Raw genomic sequence first — 19,996 nt, 5'->3', positions numbered from 1 at the left:
AGACAATAGGCACAGTAATGTTTTCTGCCTCTCACCACAGGAGGCTCTTAGAGTTCCTGCGTGTAGAGCTCTGATGGCCTAGCTGTAAGGTGTAGTGCTGTTAATCCAAAGTAGTGCTTCTCTGACAGTTCAATCCACCAGTGACTCTAGAAGAAAAATGGGCATTCTCCTCCTGTGTGATTTACAGCCTACGACACATTTGAGTTTGAGGTGGATTGTTTTTGATGTTGTTGTTCTTCTACATCTATTGCACATCTGTTCCTAGACCAATTGGTAGAGAATGTGAGAGTTTCTCAGTAATTTATAATACTCAATGATGTGAAATAACATTGAGTCCAGTAATTCCTATCCCTGAGAAATGAACAGATATTGGTTTTATATTTTTAACATTTTATGTTCACATTAAATGTGAATATTCAATTCGGTGTTTTTTTTTTTCTTTTTTAAAGCTTTATGTGTAAAATTATCTGTGAGATCCATAATAAAGAAAAGAAACAGGTTCTGCATGTACCGTGACACCCCCTGGAAACACTAGCAATGCTTGAAATAAATGCTTTTACTCTAAACACGTTGGCAGCAGGTGTGGTTTAGAGTTCATAGAGAGTCTCCCAGAAAGTCACAGTGTCCTGAGTGCCTTTGTGTCTGAATATAATCGCTGCACCAAATGTTATAAATGCCTACAGCTTTGCTAACTGAGTTCTTTCTCTACAGTATAAATACAAGGAAGCTTATGAAAAGGCAAAGGGAAAGCATGTGGGTTTCAGAAGCTTGCAAGACGATCCCAAGCTGGTCCACTACATGAATGTGGCAAAGCTGCAGTCTGATCGCGAATACAAGAAGAACTACGAGAACACAAAGACCAGCTATCATACGCCTGGGGACATGGTCAGCATCACAGCTGCAAGGATGGCCCAGGATGTTGCCACCAATGTCAACTACAAGCAGCCATTACATCATTACACGTACCTACCTGATGCTCTGAGTGTCGAGCACACCAGAAATGCAAATCAAATTCAGAGTGACGTAAGTATGTCTGGTCTAACAGACCTAGTGATGTGTGGACTGAAAGCCTTGGCCATTTCTCTTTATTTTATGAGCCTTCAGAATACAGTAAGATTTTGAAAATAAATGGCCATTATTGAATAATTAATGAAGGCGTGATAGACAAGCTGTGGTTTTGCTGACTTTCTTCTCCTAATGATTATGCCATTGTTTTCTCAGATCAAAGATAAAACCATGTTCTACTTTAGTTTTCAGCAGAGGAAGTAAGTGTTTTTGGTAGGCTGCCTATATTAGTAGTGTATGTATAATACAAAATAGTAGAATTCTCAATTTTTGTTGTGGTTAGGCAGGAAGGTGAGGTTTTATGCCTTGGTTTGGGTTTTTGTTGTTTTCTTCAAGATCGTGCTCTCATCCATGTAAATCAATAGAATGAGCTCTCAAGAATGAACCCTTAAGGCTTTGTGATTGTAGTGTAGTATATGGAGAGCGACTCGGGGGCAGTGTTTAACATTCAGGGCATTTCCTTCTGCAGGAACCAGATTCCTGCAAGAACCATTCTCTGTAAAGGGAAGATACAGTGTGCATTTATTGTTGTTTAATAAAAATATCTCTCCCACCTGAGATCAGGAATAGCACAGGTGAATAGAGGTAGACCGTGGATCTTACAGAGAAGCTTTGGAGAAACGAAAAATTTCAGAGTCTTTACAAATCAAAAGGAAAACTTAATTTAATGTCAAAAGAGAGACTTTTTTTTTTTTGAGCAGTACTCAGGGAAAAATATGACCTAGATTCCTTTCAGTGTTGTATAATGCCCTGTAACAGCAGAGCTGCTTTAACTTATTACCAAATTCCAGGTAATGGGCTCTGTGACAGACATAGTCGAGAACTCTTTCATTGACACAGGCCTGCTGAGAAGGGTTGTTATACATTCCTCAGGGACCGGATTGCAGATTTCAGAAACTAGGTTTCTTGAATTTCTGCTAAGATGTCTTCTCATATGAGATTACTCTGTTGCAGAATGTGTATAAAGATGAATATAACAGCTTCTTCAAGGGCATTGGATGGATCCCCATTGGTTCCCTGGAGGTCGAGAAAGTCAAAAAAGCAGGCGAAGCATTAAATGAGAGGAAGTATCGCCAGCACCCAGACACCATCAAGTTCACAAGTGTGCCTGACTCGATGGGCATGGTTTTGGCTCAGCAGAACACAAAGCAGCTAAGTGACGTAAGCATCGTCCTTTCAATGGTGCTTGTCCACCAATAACCCCCCACAAACAAACCAATTCACCACCTTTCTTAATTTAATACGTGTTGATGCATCTATGCTAGTAAAGAAACTACTTTCAGGACTGTATTAGGAAGGTTTTCATTTGTAGACAACTTGGATCTTGCTTAGGAAAAAGTGGAGAAATATGAGGAGGGGGCCTTAAAATTTACTTTCTATTCCAAATGTAGAGTCTAGACTATTTGTAAGAAAGCTCCTATCTGTTATCCACACAAAATTATAGCATTAATGATATTATTAATGGCTGTCTGAATTGCCAAATAAACTATGCGTTACCCTGAGCTGTACGAATTCTGCTCCATAGAGAGAAGGTGCAGCATCCTTCTCCTCAGGCATAATAATTTCATGTTCCCAGAGGTGCTCAGAGAGGCCTCAGGGAAGGAGAGAAGCCGTTTGATCTTAGAGTCACCTGGGGTTTAATTTCTGATCTCTCTGGGACTCTTCTTCTTTCAGTCAATATCTAATTATTATGCTCAGTGCTTCACATCCTTGAGTAACTCCATCTCATTGCCACTGAGCGAATGCTAACTGGTAGTGACTCCATGGGACAGAGTAGAGCTGTCCATAGATTCAAAGGTTATAAATCTTTAGGGAAGTACTTTGGTACATCCCATGGAGCTGCTGGGCTTTCCTTTAATTTAACCTCTATGTCACCAGTGATTTATGTGATCATTTCATGGATCCCTTAAACGACTTTAACCGGAGAGAAAGAAACATATTCAAGAGAAATTTTGTGCTTAGCCCCCAGATCTTGTAAAGTTGGGGATGCTCTGCACGCCTTAGATTGCAGATTATCTGCATACACTTTCTTTTCAGAACAGCTCCCAACCTTACCATAGATATAAAAGGTTAATTCTACTTTAATGGAAATTGGTGTTGTGTCCTTGGATTTTCTTTGTGTTGACCTTGATGTCACTTCTCACTGTGTTTTCTCAGCTAGCTAAAACAAACAAAACCCCAAACAACGCACTTGCTGTATAGTCAGTCCCCTCCCAGTCCTAAATACGGGGAGCATGGACCTAATTACTCAAGCTAAAAACCAGGCAGTCACCACAGAATGTGTGGATCCCAATAGATCTGCTGTTCCATGCACCTAAACATCCCTCAGCAGCCTTGCCTGAACACACTTCTGCTTTTCAACTGACACCAACACTCATTCTCCTGTGGACAATATAACAACCTTTGAGATGGGCTCCCTTTCTGAGGCCTCCCACAAATAGAGATAGTCTTAGAACATGAATGGAATCATCACATTTTCATACTAAAACCTCATAATAGCTTCTCCTTGAACATAAATATAGATAAGTTGACTCCCAAGACCCCCCCCCTTCTATGTCCTGATTCCTCCTCCTGTCTAATCCCTTTGGCCTTTTTCACACCCTATAGTCACATGACCAAGCAACTTCCAACCTTGAGGCTGCTGTGTCCTTTCTGGACTCAAGGCCCTTCACCAGTTCTGCACTGCTCTTTGTTCCATTTTCCTGCCCTTTCTCCAACTTTGTGCATAAATGTCACCTCCTCAGAAAGCCTTTCCTGACTACCTCATTATTCTCTACAGTTAACTGCATTTGCAGTGCATCACAAGTTTTCACCGTGCTTTTTACTTCAGGAGTTTATTATTGCTTCGTTCTGCCAGATCATAAGCTTCACACAGGAAGGGACCAAGGCTGTCCTTTCCACCACTTTAAATGCAGAGTCTATCACCATGCCTAGCACACAGCACACAATTGAAAAAATGAATACAGAAATATATCTTGTAGAGTTACTATTATGGTTTAGGTATTTATGTGGGACAGGGGGGCAAAAATCAGCCTTCATTGTAAAGACTCTAAGCCTTGATATGAAACCTTATGTCTGCTAACGAAATTTGCTTGTCACCTTCTTTCTTTTTAGTTGAATTACAAGGTGGAGGGGGAGAAAATGAAACACAAATACACCATGGACCCTGAGCTGCCTCAGTTTATTCAGGCCAAGGTCAATGCTCTCAACATGAGTGAGGTGGGTCTTTGGACTCTTGCCAGTCCAATTTTACTTATGATAGTCCTCCTTTCCAGTGCTGTGGAACCCTCCGACTGAGAAGTTAAAGGATAGTAAACCGAATATCCCCTTTTTAATGCTGGACCCTTATTATGGACCACGAGACTAGAGTGCTCTGAGCAGTCAGGAGTGGCAGCTGACCACCATCTGGTTCTTCTGGTCTCAGAGTCATGGAGTTTGAAGTTCACAAAGGCCATCACTATTAAAGACTAATTGTTTCTGTGCAGCCATAATTTTCACTCTTTGCCCAAGGCAGAAAAAAACCAGTAATTGAACCTTAGATTTCCTTTAGAAAACTTCCAAGACCCCAGTAACTACTTGCCAAAGCAGAGTAGACATTGTTTTTGTGGGTTATGACATGCCAGTTGATGTCATTGCCCCTTGAGACCTCGTGGCCTCATTCCCTCAAGGTGTCTGACCATGGACAAGGAACCCCCACAATGCCACCCCTGTTGTCTCCACTAAACACATGGACAAAGCACATGACTTTGTGTGGATTTGGCAGGTGGTGTTTCTGCAATTTTGGGAGGTTATGAAACAAGAGAGATAATATTGGAAAAAGCAGGCAAGTATCATATATAATGAAGATTGTTTTGCAAAATGTTTGCGTCAGTTATTCATAAAATACTCCAAAAGATGTTAGTATAATTATCTTCAGAAACATATTTCTGTAGCTAGCCTTTCTCTGGAGTATTCTTGATACTTAATTGATAATGATGTTTAAATTTACTTTGTTTGCTTGTAAGTTAATAAACTTTAAAAAACAAGCCAACTAGAATAACATTTCCCTTTCTTTCTTTTATTTTTTTTTTACATTTCCCTTTCTTAAAATATGGCTTACTCATTTTTCTAAAAGTTTTATGCTTCCTTGGAACTCCGAATAAATTTTTTTCAGTCTTAACTTTTATGCTTTTATTTCACCTTTTCCTTACTTTATAAATCTATAAAAGTAAAATCTTAGAATTAATTAAAGTATCATCACACTAGAATTTTTAATGTTAGTTTCTGTAAATTTCACATGATCATTATAATATGAAAATTTAAGTATATTCTTTTATATAATGTTACCTTTTTTCTCTTTGCTATATAAACATTTTTAAAGAACTAGAGATCATACCATGTATACAGTTCTGTTTGCTGCTTTTTAAAAAGGATCTACTAGACTCAGACAGGGAGCCTAGTGATAATAAGCTGTGCTGCAATCCCAAAGGCACATGGTTCAAAACCATCAGCTTCTCTGTGGTAGAAATATGGACAGTCTCCTCCCATGTAATTTACAGTCTCTAAAAACCCACTGGAAAGTCAACTATGAAGTGGTTCCAACTCGACAGCGCATAACAACAACAGACTTACAGAAAACAGACTACTAGCTCTAATCTGTAAATGTTTTCATTGGGAAGAAATATACTTTGACATATTTCATTAAGAAAGATTTGGACATTCTGTTTTATTCCTCTTTTAATTATGTCAAATGATGAAATTATCTTTCCTGTTTTCAAAGGCTCATTATAAAGCAGATTGGAAGAAAACCATTGCTAAGGGCTATGATTTGAGACCAGATGCTATTCCAATAGTTGCTGCAAAAAGTTCGCGGAATATTGCTAGTGATGTAAGTCTAATTTGGTAGTACTAATCTTTGTATTTATATATTTTAAAATCTTTATACGGTGGATAAGGGTATATGAGCTAAATTAGCAAGCAAACAAGGATATTTTAATATAAAATATTTCTTAATATCCTATAAATGATTTTTAGAACATTGCTTTATTTTAAATCTTTTAAAAAGTAATGTAAATCCTACAGAGAACAAAATTATGTTTTAAAACTGTGACACATTTGGAGTCTTCATTGATATTATTAACTTGAATATTGCTTTGTATTTAGATTTTGCCAAGAGAAAGAGTTTGTTTTAGGAAAGTCAAAAGGTTATAATCCAGGTTGGTAACAAACTACAGTCAAGACAGCCCCCTGAATTGTGCTCACAGGCACTCTAGCCTTGAGCCTCCCAGCTTTAAGCCAATGTTACAAAGTTCTCAGTCCTGCCAATATTGACTCTCCGTCTTAGTCAGTGTTGCTAAGTTCTCAGTCCAGCACGTCATGATCCCCTACCTCTAGCTATCCAACAAACTTGGACAAAGGCTTTTATCTCTGGCACCTGTGGTTTAGCAGTTCCAAGGTAGCTCCATCTCCTATCAGGTCTCTAGTTTGGCCATGGCTGCTCTTTTCCTGATAGTGAGGTTTCTTTACCGGTGGTGAGGAAAGATCTTTTTATTCTTCACTGATAGGGAAGATCTGCCTGTCTTTCACTGTTGGTTTGCTCAATTCAATGGTGAGACTACCCAGTCTCCTTGGAGATTGTTGAGACTAGCCAGTCTCCTTAAGGAATGGTGAGATAGCAAATCCACTTGTGGATGAGCTAATAATATGCCCTGTTTGCGTATTTCCACCCATCCACATGGTCAGGTCAGATTTAGGTGGCTAGGAAAGACAAATTGAAAAATAAACTCTACAGACCACCCTCTAGCTTTTAATGTTCATATATGAAAACCTTTTACCTTACAATATACAATAGCTATATTCATAAAAGTATGTAAGCCAGAAACTTCATGCCTCATCCTTTAATTGCCCCCATTTTAAATAGCCAATTTCTGATTTGCCCATCCCTATCAAACCAGTACTCTAGGGGAACAAGCATATTCCTTTCCCAATATAAAGAATCTTCTTTTCCAAATAGAATATTTAGCATCTTCTAAATCTAAGCAAAGTCTAGTCAAGAGTAAACCAACACACTTTAGCAATCAACACTAGCTCACAGCTTAGAACACTAGCTTACAGCATGGAACATCTTCTTGGCTTCTGGTTAACTCAAGAGAGAAAAAGTTTGGGGATACTAAAATATCAGGGAATCAAAAGAGTGTCCAAATGTTTTCCATTATAAAAAAAGAATATAGTTAAAAAGATTTGATTTCCACAAAGAAAAAAAATTGCATGAAAATCAAGAAGAGTTACAGATTGAATAACAATTCTAATTATTTCATTAATAAAATTTTTAAGTTATATTTTTCACATGAATTTGAATAACAAAATCTTTGATAGAATAAAGTTCATTTGGAATTCAGTACACTAATTTGTGTAAGAGCATTGCTGATATTTATCCATGACTGTGTAAATAGTTTTTATAAGATAACAGTAGAAAAAAGATCATAAAATGGCTGTCAAATAATTAATAAAATAATCTTCTGGAAATACTGAACATATTTAAAGGATGTACTTACAAAGAAATATATATAAACAAATAATCAAAATCCTAATTATTCTCAGAGCAGGGTTTAAAATCATAGATTTTGCTAGATATTCACATAAAAATACTAGGAAAAAATTTTTTAAAATTTGAAAGCTTAGACTTTACCTAAATTCAGACTGAATTTGGCTTTATGTCAATTTATGACATGAATATAACTTAAGAGAAATATTAATATATAAAATATAAAACTATTTTCTATAATGCATTTAATAAGAAACTAAGTATAATTTTGCACATTAATATAGTTGATTATAAATTAGTTTTTTTTATAATATACCCTAGCCAACCTCTACCTGCCTTTCTCTTTCATAAAGTGCAAATACAAGGAGGCTTATGAGAAAGCCAAAGGCAAGCAAATTGGATTTCTCAGTCTTCAAGATGACCCTAAACTGGTTCACTACATGCATGTGGCTAAAATCCAGTCAGATCGTGAATACAGAAAGGGCTATGAAGCCAGCAAGACAAGTTATCACATACCTCTGGATATGTTCAGTGTGACAGCTGCCAAGAAATCTCAGGAGGTTGCTACTGGCATCAACTATAAACAGCCCTTCCACAACTACACACTGCTGCCTGACGCCCTGAATGTGGAGCACTCCAAGAATGCCATGCAAATTCAGAGCGATGTACGTAAAGGTCCCCACCTGTGTCAGCCTAGGGCTAGTTACTTGTATCAGACCGGGAGGTGGGACAGCAACCAGGAAAGTCTATTTACTCCAGCCTAAAGCCATTCGGACTCATGGTCATTGAAGGTGTCTTCTAGAATTTAAAGTTTTAGTGTTGTACTAATTTGAACTATGTATGTTACTAATTTGAACTTTATTTTAATATACATTGCTTTTAAAAAAGCCAACAAACTTTTACTGTTAGGCTAACACATATTCTGTAAAAAAACCCAAAGTTTCCAAGTGAGTGATATACATCAAATTTTGCCTGGGAAAATTCTCTTCACTGTAGACAAGATGAGGTGTACCCTATGCATTTTAATCTGGAGTGGATGTGTCTCCTTTCTGACAACTTTTCATTACTTTACATATATATGTTGTTGGTGGTGTTAAGTGCTGTCAAGTTGTAAATGACTCTTAGTGACCCTATGAATGAAAGACATGAACAGTTATATAACTTTCATCATTTCTCCAAGCTTATAGTTTCTGGACGCAACTTATTTCTGAAGTGGATACCACTCCTGTTTCCAAGCTTGTTTTAATTGGGAAGCTCTACCAAACACTGCCCACCATGGGTAACCATTGTCACATTTGACATATCAGTGTCACAGTGTTCAGTGTCACAGCAACCACGAGTTATCTCTGTACAGCAAATGGACAGACCAGTGCTATACCATGTAGAAGAATGTTTAACCAAAACAAATTAAAACCAGGCCTGAGGGCCACAGATTAAAATCACCCACCTTTGGCTTGGTAGCATGGCTTTCTGTCCACTAGGCCAACTGAGCTCTCTCTACATTGTTGTTGTACGTGTTGTCAAATCGTAGATGACTCATAGTGACCCTATGAGTGAAAGACCTGAACAATATATATGTATGTGTGTGTGTGTGTGTGTGTGTGTATATATATATATATATAAAATTCTTGGGTCAGGATATTCTGTTCAAAGACACCATACATTCAAGTCCTTTTATAATTATTTTTTGTCCCACTAAGAGTAGAGCAGATTTTCTTTCCTTTCTTTCTGGTAATGAGTAAATCATTTGACAAAAGGAACCCAAGGCCTGAAAATGAGAATGTCTTCTTCTTTTGGTGTTGTTGTTGTAAAGAATCTGTACAAATCTGACTTCACCGGCTGGATGAAAGGGATTGGCTGGGTGCCCATAGACTCGCTGGAAGTTGAGAAGGCAAAGAAAGCAGGAGAGATCATTAGTGAAAAGAAATATCGTCAGCATCCAGATAAGCTGAAATTCACCTACTCCATGGACACGATGGAACAAGTCCTCAATAAGAATAACAAGCTGACAATGAATAAGGTAAGAACTGCTGGCCTCAGCCATAGGTATGATTGGGGATGAGCACATCATTGAGATGTTGAGGTTACTTTTGAGTTCTTCTATTTCTGATGGTGCGAGTGCTACTGGGGTTGAGGATTGCATACACCCCATCATGAATGATGAGTCCTTTCCTGCACTTGATGCTCAGGCTGTCTTACTCTGGGTTCACATTGCAAGAGAACCACAGTACTCCTCAACTATGCAGTTGGGACCAAAATGGACATTTGTTTCTTACACGGAAAAGGGCTCCCTTTCCTCGTGATTGTTTTTGGATTTTTTTAGTCATTGTTTATGCAATTTATCCAACCCCATTGTCTTGATATTCCAGCTCATTTCTCTCTTTTTAAGTAATTTTAATGGAGATTTTGGATTTCCATTCATTCATTGTTGCACTTTTCTCCCTGCCCACCCCTCCCCCCCCCCCAATTCACTCTCCTCTTTGGAAAGTAAAAAAAAATAAAATTATTTCATTGTTATACAATCCCTTCCCCAATGTCCACTTTACTCTGTATTCCAGCTCATTTCTAGTAGCTGATTTAACCTCATTGACCATGAGCAAGTAGAATCTCTCCTTCTTAGTAACATTCTGATGGAATTCTCCTGCTGCAAAATCTTATATCTGATCTTCTTGTTACAGAGACTCTACACTGAAAAATGGAACAAAGACAAGACCACCATTCATGTCATGCCTGATACTCCAGATATTTTACTCTCCAAAGTCAACCAAATCACTATGAGTGATGTAAGTAGATTAATGACGGTAGGCAGATTAATGACAGACGAGGGAGAAGATCAAAGCCAATGATAGGTATGGAACAGCTGTCTTGTACATGCCACTTTGAAATAAGCAGATGCTGTTATTTTTCTATTTTATCTATTAGAAACTGTACAAATCTGGCTGGGAAGAAGAAAAGAAGAAAGGCTATGACCTTAGGCCTGATGCGATCTCAATAAAAGCTGCAAGAGCCTCTAGAGACATCGCCAGTGATGTAAGTGATTCTACTGGACCTCCCTTAGGCTGACAGAGTATGACACATCAGGCTGGTGTATCCTCAGGAGCTGGAGTCATCTCTAGTCAGTGTTGGTAGGAACACCATCCCATGTGGCACAATAGACACCTCCTTAGCCTAACCACGTACTCACTAATTATTTGTTCATGATTTAATATAAAACATTGTTAAAGCAAATTGGCTTGAGGTTCTTGAAATCATCGATAGGCAATTCTAAGCAAGCATAGTGTTGCAATATACATAATTTACCCATGAGACACATGGCTAGATACTTCCCTGAATCTGAAATGCACTGTGAGAAATCACGCCTGCAGCTGTGTCTTCTTGCTGGAGAGCTGAGCAGGGAAAGATCTTTTCAGAATCTTTCTAAAGAGACATAATTATGTGTCTCTTGAGTTAACTCTGAGATGATTTTCTTCTCCTGGCCTCCAGTTTGGGAAGAAATTTGAAGTAAAAAGCTTTTGCTGCCTGCTTTTTACGAGTGCCTTCCTTTCAAGTTTTAAAATACCTTTCAAGTCCGGGGCCTGCAGAAAAGCTAAGGATAACTAGTGAATGAGGCCATGCTTGCTTCCCCTCCCCATTTTCACTACCCTGCTTTCTCTCCTGTCCACAGTACAAATACAAGCAAGCCTACGAACAAGCCAAAGGAAAGCACATTGGCTTCCGGAGCCTAGAAGATGACCCCAAGCTAGTCCACTTCATGCAGGTGGCCAAGATGCAGTCAGACCGGGAGTACAAGAAGGCATATGAGAAATCCAAGACCTCCTTCCACACCCCGGTGGACATGCTTAGCGTGGTGGCTGCCAAGAAGTCCCAGGAAGTGGCCACCAATGCCAACTACAGACACGTGATCCACACCTACAACATGCTTCCCGATGCCATGAACTTTGAGTTGGCCAAGAACATGATGCAAATTCAGAGTGATGTACGTCAAAGTCACAGCATTTAAAGATAATTTACTCGTGTAAAATAAATAAATCATGATAACTATCAGATAAATATCAATAATAACCAAAGAAAAATAGAAATTTCTGAAAAGAAACGTGTGAAAGAAATTTAAATGTAATTTCCTAACCAAACTAAAACCCATTGCTGTTGGGTTGATTATGATTCAAAGTGACTTTAAGGGACAGAGTAGAACTGCCCCACAGTTTCTAAGGCTATGAATATTTATGGAAGCCAACTGCTTTCACTTTATTGTATAAAGTGGCTGGTGGGTTTGAACCACTGGCCTCTTTGTTGGCAGATCAGTCAGTATTTAATCTCTGTCACTAAGGTTTCTAATTTCCAAGCATGGTGTTTATAGGTTACTTTAGAATTAATTTATTTGTTTTAACTAAATAGATTCATTCTAGCAACTGAAGTCTTGTTTTCTACTATTGATGCTGTGAGCAGTGACACAAACTCAGGCACAGCAAATTAAATTTGGCTTCAGAAATAAAGCGTGGTAAGACGTACACTTAGCAAGGAGAGTGAGGAACAGAAAAGGCTCCTATCTAGAGGAGAAGAATCCAACTATTTGTCATTGAGTCAGAACTTACAGCTGACTGTCTATTGTCTGTCAGACGCTGTAAATCTCACAGGAGGATATTGTCCATCTTCCTCCTTTGGAGCTGCCTTTGGATTAGCAGCACAACTGGTCATAGTCCACCAGAGCTTTTCAGAGGAGAAGGAAAGCAGGAAATCACATGACTTGGTAGCTCCTGCCCTTCAAACCTGACCAATTTTATTTCATAGTATAGCCCTGGTGTGTCCACTTGCCGTACAGAGGTAACTCGTGGTTGCTGTGAAGCTGAACACTGTGACACTGATGTGTCAAATGCGATAACAGTTACCCATGGTGGACAGTGTTTGGTGGAGCTCCCCGGTTGAAACAAGCTTGGAAGCAGGAGTGGCATCCACTTCCATAAATAGCTTGCCTCTGGAAACCCTATGAACCTGGAGAAAGGATGAAAGTCACACACGCAAGTATTGAGGACTTTCATTTGTAGAGTCGCTATGAGTCACCTACAACTTAACGGCACTTGACAACAACAACAACTTCTAACTTTGTCAATGCTTGCATTACATACAGGTGAGATATTGAGAGGTGGATGGAGCAGCTTTTAGAAGAAATAGGAAGTAGACAGAATGGGGATAAAACCAAGAATTCAGCTCTAAAGCCCCTGTAGTGACTGGTGAGGTAGTAGAATTTTAAATTAGGAACCAAAAGGAAGCCCTACCAAAAGACTCTGTTTCTCTTAGGGGGTGTAAAAGCTGATTTTTTTAATTACCTGGAAGGGATGGAAGCATGCAAAAGAAAGCAGCCAAAGAGAGTTTTCAGAGTGGATGCTAGAGCTGGGAATTGGGAGGAAATAAAACTTTTCCAAATTTCCAGGAAGGTTCTTGGCTTGTCTAGGGGAATTTTTAGTTGTCAGTGGTCACTTACAGCAGACCAAAACCAAACTTCCCTAAGTTGTTTATTAACGAGAGACTTGGGATTTTTGTAGAAAATTAGGCAAGTATAATAAATTTCTCTAGGACATAGTAGTTTCATGGAAGATTAATTTATTTGATGATTATTAGCATTTTTTTCTTTATAAGGGCATGAAGGAAAACAAAGAAATCACAGGTGTCTAAGTGATTAAATGTCACTGAAAACCCTCTGGAGGGTCAACCTATGGATTGGTTCCAACTTGATACTAAATAACAACAATAACAACATGCAAAGGGATAAAAAAGATAAAAATTAAAAGTTAAAAATAGTTGAAGTTCAATGCATTCTTGGTTGAAAACAGAAGTAGAAATTCCATTCTTAAGGGCTTTGGTTTCTTCTGATGCGAGTCTGTTTCACTCTTTGCAGAATCAGTACAAAGCTGACTATGCCGACTTCATGAAGGGCATTGGCTGGCTCCCCCTGGGCTCGCTGGAGGCTGAGAAAAACAAGAAAGCCATGGAGATCATCAGTGAAAAGAAGTATCGCCAGCACCCAGACACTTTGAAGTATTCCACGCTGATGGACTCAATGAATATGGTTCTGGCCAAGAATAATGCGAAAATTATGAATGAAGTAAGTCTTTCAATAGTGTAAAGTTCTATGTGTATCAGAGAGAACCTAGCTGCAGTTTACATTGAATCTAGGAATTTTGCTCACTCAGTGTTGTGCTTTGGCAGCACATACACTAAAATATAAGGCATCAATGTTGCAGTACACTCTACCTTGAGAAAGAAAATGAAGATAAATTAAAGAATATACATTTTTCCAAAATAATGACGCTAAAATGTTTAACAAACTATCCCACCTTATAAAATCTAAAAAAGGCCAAACACATTGTTGTCAAACTGATTCCAGCTTATTGTCAACCCTATAAGTTACAGAGTAAAGTAGCTCCATAGGGAATTGCTAAGCATCTGATCATATCTTGTGCCCATTTTTCAATTGGGTTGTTTACCTTTATCTTGTTGAAATTCTAACTGCCACCCAAGTAGATATATGCACACCTGTGTTTATTGTGGCTTTGTTCACAATAGCAAAGAGTTGGAAACAACCCAAGTGCCCATCAACAAACGAAGGGATAGAGAAGCTGTGGTACATTCACACAATGGAATACTATGCTGCATTGAAAAACAAGGAACTCATGAAATATTATGCAAAGTAGATGACCCTGGAGAACATTATGCTGAGTGAAATATCTTAGTCACAAAAAGACAAATACAGCATAATGCCACTCTTATTTTTTTAATTTGATTTAATTTAATTTAATTTTATTCTTTTTTGTGTGTACCATCAAATCAGATCTGACTGGATAATGCCACTCTTATAAAACAGGACTAACATGGGGGCTGGAGGGAAACTAAGGAAAGAGGGGATTTAAAAAAGGGGAGGAAGAGGAAACTGCCTCATCTTTCTCCCACTGATCAGCTGGTGGGTTCAAACTTTTCACTTAGTGGTCCAATACTTAAACTACTAAATAATGACAATAAAATACAGTAACTTCTATTTAAATAAGGGGCCCTATAGGCACAGCAAGCTCTGGTGTCCTAGTGAGAATCTGTGCTGTAATCCTGAAGACATGTGATTCAAATCTGCCAACTGCTTCAGGAGATGCGCAGTCAACTCCTCAGTGATTCATTATCTCTGAAAACCTGCTAGAGAGTCAGCTATGAGTTGGTGCCACTTTACACAACAACAGAAACATATAATACTTGTTGTTGTTTAGGGTCTCTGAAAGGGGATGTCTGAGATTAAATTCAGGGTAGAGGGGATTTTTCAAAACATCAATGCTTGTGGAAGGAAGTTTGAACAGAGATATCACACTATGATGCAGGCCCAATACTGTGGAGAAGTCCCGAGTGTAGAATTTCGGTTTGAGTGTTCTGAAGTTGCACTGACATGGCCAGGCATTTATACCCCACTTTGATCATCATTTGCATGTGACCTGTAAGGATTTATATGTACAACTATACACACACACACACACACACACACACACATATACATATATATACATACACACATACATACATACACATATACATATATATATGTGTGTGTGTGTGTATATATATATCTCATACTTTTAATTCTTTTTTCTTTTTCTTTCTAGCACCTATACAAAGAAGCATGGGAAGCTGACAAGACCAAAATTCACATTATGCCTGATACCCCTCAGGTTATTTTGGCAAAAGCAAATGCTATTAATATGAGTGATGTAAGTATAAGTCTCCGTATTATTGTCTTTCTTTCCATATCATTTGAATCAACTGAAAAAACTTCCCTTTCATTTTTGAGAGTGGATGTTTCAAGAGCAACAGTGGGAATCCACAAGCTAAAGCTTTCTTCTCTTGCTTTGCTGAATGTTGGGGTGTTTGTTGACACTGTTTGGGTGGAGCAGTCAGGAATTGGAAGAGTGGTTGGGTTTTATTTTAGGTGCAGGCAGTCTATGAAGTCAGGAGACTTGGCAGAAAGAGAAGGGAAGAAAAGATAAAGAAAAGACAGAAAGAAAAGAAAAAAAGAAAGTGATAATATTTTTAGGGCCTTAGGACATTTCCCTTAGAAGACCTTTCCAAAAGCTGTGCAGATGACCTTAGAAAGGAGCTGAGGGAACATTTTAAAGGAAAGGAAAGATAATCATCTTGAAGAATTTTTGGCAAATAACACGTTAATGTGTTGTACTGAGTAGGAAATTCATCGTTCTTTTATTTCATTTTCCTTCTCATCCTAACTACAGTTCTCAGGAAATCCCTTTAATTTTAACTTATTTGACATTGCTTTTCTTTGCTTAAATTTTGTTCCAAATTTTTGAACTGCTGACTTTTTTCCCCTTGGACTGTAAAATCTACAGAATTATATAAATAAAGGTGCTATTTTTAGTATGGTGATATTTAGTTTATATAGAAAATATGGCTAATCTTCAATCTTCCCTTAAACTCTTTAGACAAAGTGCAAAATTTTCTCTATATGTCAGGACTGCTACTTTATATAGGAAAGCTAGAGGGATAAATAGGAAATTTCTTATTATGTTAGAAACTGTTGAAAGAAAATTGATCTCCAAACCTGTTGGGTCCTCACACTTTAAAGTATATATACACACAACCTAGTAAAGATATGTAATGTCTTCTTTTTTTTTTTTTTTTTTAAAAAAGAGGTTTCCTAAAATAGGCTTGAAATTATGTCTTTTTCAGAACAATCATGAGAACATTTAGCCATTGAGCAACCAATGAATTATCTTGCTTAAATACAAAAAAATGCCACAATACTAATGTTCTGCTGTAAAATCTGTTCAGGATCTCCTTTTTAGAAGAAAATTACTTCCTTTACCTCTCTTTACAGAAACTCTACAAACTTTCTTTGGAAGAATCTAGAAAGAAAGGCTATGATCTTAGAACTGATGCAATTCCTATCAAAGCTGCCAAGGCTTCAAGAGATATTGCAAGTGATGTAAGTCTGCAGGAAAGTGGTCATCTGGCTGGGGGCTTCTATTTAATACAATGACAAGGGTTGAATTCTGGAAACAATGAGTTATGGAAAGAGCCCATCCACCAAGAAGATCCTCAGACTACCTGTAGTTACTCTTATCTTTATTTTTATATTTCTCTGGTATTTCTGATAAAACTGACTGTATTATGGTACTCATAAATATCAGCTCCCTGAGTTGTGAGGCCTAGGAAAAATTGCTTTGAACTTTCTTCATCACTAACCCTGTAGAAATCTAAAGTCTTTACCAAGCATTCTTAGTGAATGACTGTTGTTACTTTTGCCTCTCACCTCTTAGAATTTGTCTTGTAAGTGTAGTGAATTCCTAGACCACATTTTAGAATATTCTGCTCTTGACTATCCCTAACTTATATTCTCAACTCTTTGATTTCTGTTCTTCATCTTCCCCACTGTTCTAACCCTACCCTATTCCTACATTGTCTTCACAACTCCAAATTATTTTTCCTCAGGCATGCTGGAAACATTTGGCTTACTTGCCGTCTATCTTCTATTTGTACACTCAAACCCACAAGGAACTAGGCAGTATAAGCAGTTCCCACCTATCAGACTCTTTTCTCCGAGATTTTTTTTTTACACCTATCATGCCAGGTTTTTTTGTTGTTGCTATGTGCTGTTAAGTATGGCTCATAGCAACCCTATGAGAACAGCGCTGAACCCTGTCCTATCCTGTGCCATCCTCATAATCTGTGGCATAGCTTGAGCCTATTGCTAGTGACACTATGAACCATAGTCAATGCAATGGCACCTAACAACAAAGGAGAAAGATCCCCACAAATATGAAGTTGTTATAAAGTGACAGAGCTTATATTATAATTGAGCCTCTTTTACCAGTGAATGCCTGGTTAGTTGATTTTTTCAGGATAATGTTAAATGATTAGAATATTCTAATTTTTCTCTCATTTGTTATATTCTTATTACATAATAATGGTCCCTTCTAGACTAATAAAATATGTGTTTAAGTCAATGTGATAAAATCAGAAGATCTGCCATCTAATTATTAATGATTTTAACAAGCAATTTGTCTCTTTGATACTCAGTTTATGCATTTTTAAGTGGGAAAGATAATAATGTTTGCTCTGAGTCTTGCAAAGTACTTTTGTGTATCAAGTAACACAGATACATGTAAAAACATGTCTCATGAACTATAAAGCTTTATTTAGATGTTATTTTTAATAAAATACAAAATATTGACACTAGCCTGATTAAGGAAATTCTCTGAATACGTATTCAATTTTTCTTTCCAGTATAAATACAAGCACAATTATGAAAAAGAGAGAGGGAAAATGGTTGGTTTCCGCAGTCTTGAGGATGACCCTAAATTAGTCCATTCCATGCAAGTGGCTAAGATGCAATCTGATCGGGAGTACAAGAAAAACTACGAGAAAACAAAGACCAGTTACCATACTCCTGCTGACATGTTCAGTGTGATGGCTGCCAAGGATGCCCAAGCCAACATCAGCAACACTAACTACAAGCGCCTGATTCACAAGTACATCCTCCTTCCAGATGCAATGAACATCGAGCTTACCAGGAATATGAATCACATACAGAGTAACGTAAGGCTCTCTTTTTTCTGCGTGATGGTTGATTTCTAGCTTGGGAAGGGAGACCATAGTCTTCTATCTAATCTGAGAAATGTTTTTATATGTAGGTCAGTAAGCTAAGGTAGAATTTACCTCTTCTCTCTATAGAATGAATATAAGCAGGATTACAACGAATGGTACAAAGGGCTTGGCTGGAGTCCAGCTGGTTCTCTGGAAGTAGAGAAGGCCAAGAAGGCAACAGAATATGCAAGTGATCAGAAATACCGCCAGCACCCTAGCAACTTCCAGTTCAAGAAGCTGACAGACTCCATGGACATGGTTCTGGCCAAGCAGAATGCACACACCATGAACAAGGTAGAAAGAACAACTGTCCTTTCACACAGCTGCCATGTGAGGAGGGGATAGCATGCTCTGGTCCTAGTTTGGGAATTTGGGGCTAGGCTTACCACTTTAAGACAGTATAAACTCTTTTAAAGCACCCCATCCCCTTTCTTTTCTTGCTCTTCTAATTGAATTAAAAATTAATTCTAATTTTAGTGTTATACTTTAAGTACCATTAATCTACTCTAAAAGATGGAAAATATTTAAAAATTTTTTTTAAATCTGAGTTTCTTTTTAATGTTTATTCTGAACCATATGTTTTTTTAGTTACTGGTTTGATCTCTTATACTTGAGACTGAATATATTTAACTACTATTGTTGTTGTTGTTATGTGCTGAGTCAGAACCAACCCATAGCTGACCCTCAATCAGGGTTTCAGCAGCAGTAAATTGCATGAGGAGAGATTGCCCATCTTTCTCCCTCCGAGCAGCTAGCAGATGGTGGATTTGAACAGCAGGATTGCAGCACAACTTCTTACCACTAGGCTACCAGCACCCCTGACTATCTGCCCATTTAATTACTATATGCTTATAATTATATCTAGCTATAAATATGTTTGTGTGTGTGTATTATTTTCATCCCTATTTTTTCTAAATAGTCATATACATTTTAAATATCTTTTTTTTTAAAAAAAAAACAACCAACTTCCTAGCATTTATACACCATTGATTGGAACAAAGATAAGACCAAGATTCATGTCATGCCAGATACACCAGATATTTTACAAGCCAAGCAGAATCAGACACTGTACAGTCAGGTAAGCTACATATATGTTGCTCTAACTTTTGGGTTGAAATGTGTTAAACTTATAAAATACTAAATACTAAAACAAAGAATGACTCCAGTGGTTAGAGATTGTGAGTGATTGTTGTCTTGTACCATCAAGTCAGAACTGACCCAGAGTTAACCTTCCAGTGGGTTTTCAGAAGCAATAAACTGCATGGGAAGAGATTGCTCATCTTTCTCTTGCTGGTGGATTCGAACAATGTATCTTTGGATTGGCAGTGCAATTCCTTACTGCTAAGTTATATATATTGTTGTTGTTATATGCTGTCAAGTTGCTTGCGACTCATAGCGACCCTGTGTACAACAGCCCTAAACTCTGCCCTGTCCTGTGCCAATCACACCGTTCTCAAATACACTCATCCCGATTACCCCAGTCACTGAATCAATCCACCTCATAGAGGGCCTTCCCCTCCTGCGCTATCCCTCCACCCTACCAAGCATGATGACCCTCTCCAAGGACCGGTCCCTCCTTACAACATGTCCAAAGTATGTTGGACTCAGAATCCTTGCCTCCAAAAAGCCGCCCGGTTTGGCCGTTTCCAGGATGAATCTGTTTTCCTAGCAGTCCATGATACCCTCAATACTCTTCTGCAGCACCACAGCTCAAAGGCATCAATTCTCCTTCTATCCTCCTTAGTCATTGTCCAACTCTCTGATGCATAACAAGTG

At 38.1% G+C, this 19,996-nt stretch overlaps 1 protein-coding gene across 1 annotated transcript in view; it reads left to right on the top strand.

Annotated features, from left to right (window-relative positions):
- The window catches only part of NEB (nebulin), a 265,912-nt gene that overhangs the window by 62,026 nt on the left and 183,890 nt on the right, over window positions 1-19,996 (top strand). The window contains exons 37-51 of the mRNA XM_006880817.1: window positions 712-1,023; window positions 2,020-2,226; window positions 4,180-4,284; window positions 5,825-5,932; window positions 7,942-8,253; window positions 9,402-9,608; window positions 10,267-10,371; window positions 10,511-10,618; window positions 11,253-11,564; window positions 13,482-13,688; window positions 15,226-15,330; window positions 16,452-16,559; window positions 17,861-18,172; window positions 18,308-18,514; window positions 19,194-19,298. Of these exons, the coding sequence (XP_006880879.1) occupies window positions 712-1,023; window positions 2,020-2,226; window positions 4,180-4,284; window positions 5,825-5,932; window positions 7,942-8,253; window positions 9,402-9,608; window positions 10,267-10,371; window positions 10,511-10,618; window positions 11,253-11,564; window positions 13,482-13,688; window positions 15,226-15,330; window positions 16,452-16,559; window positions 17,861-18,172; window positions 18,308-18,514; window positions 19,194-19,298 (2,820 nt within the window). The remainder of the gene's footprint in view (window positions 1-711; window positions 1,024-2,019; window positions 2,227-4,179; window positions 4,285-5,824; window positions 5,933-7,941; window positions 8,254-9,401; window positions 9,609-10,266; window positions 10,372-10,510; window positions 10,619-11,252; window positions 11,565-13,481; window positions 13,689-15,225; window positions 15,331-16,451; window positions 16,560-17,860; window positions 18,173-18,307; window positions 18,515-19,193; window positions 19,299-19,996) is intronic.

The sequence above is a fragment of the Elephantulus edwardii genome, unplaced genomic scaffold (assembly GCF_000299155.1).
Source record: "Elephantulus edwardii isolate Elephantulus edwardi_28Jun2011 unplaced genomic scaffold, EleEdw1.0 scaffold00010, whole genome shotgun sequence".
In the NCBI taxonomy this organism is placed as follows: Eukaryota; Metazoa; Chordata; class Mammalia; order Macroscelidea; family Macroscelididae; genus Elephantulus; species Elephantulus edwardii.
This window is presented reverse-complemented; position numbering and strand designations above follow the sequence as displayed.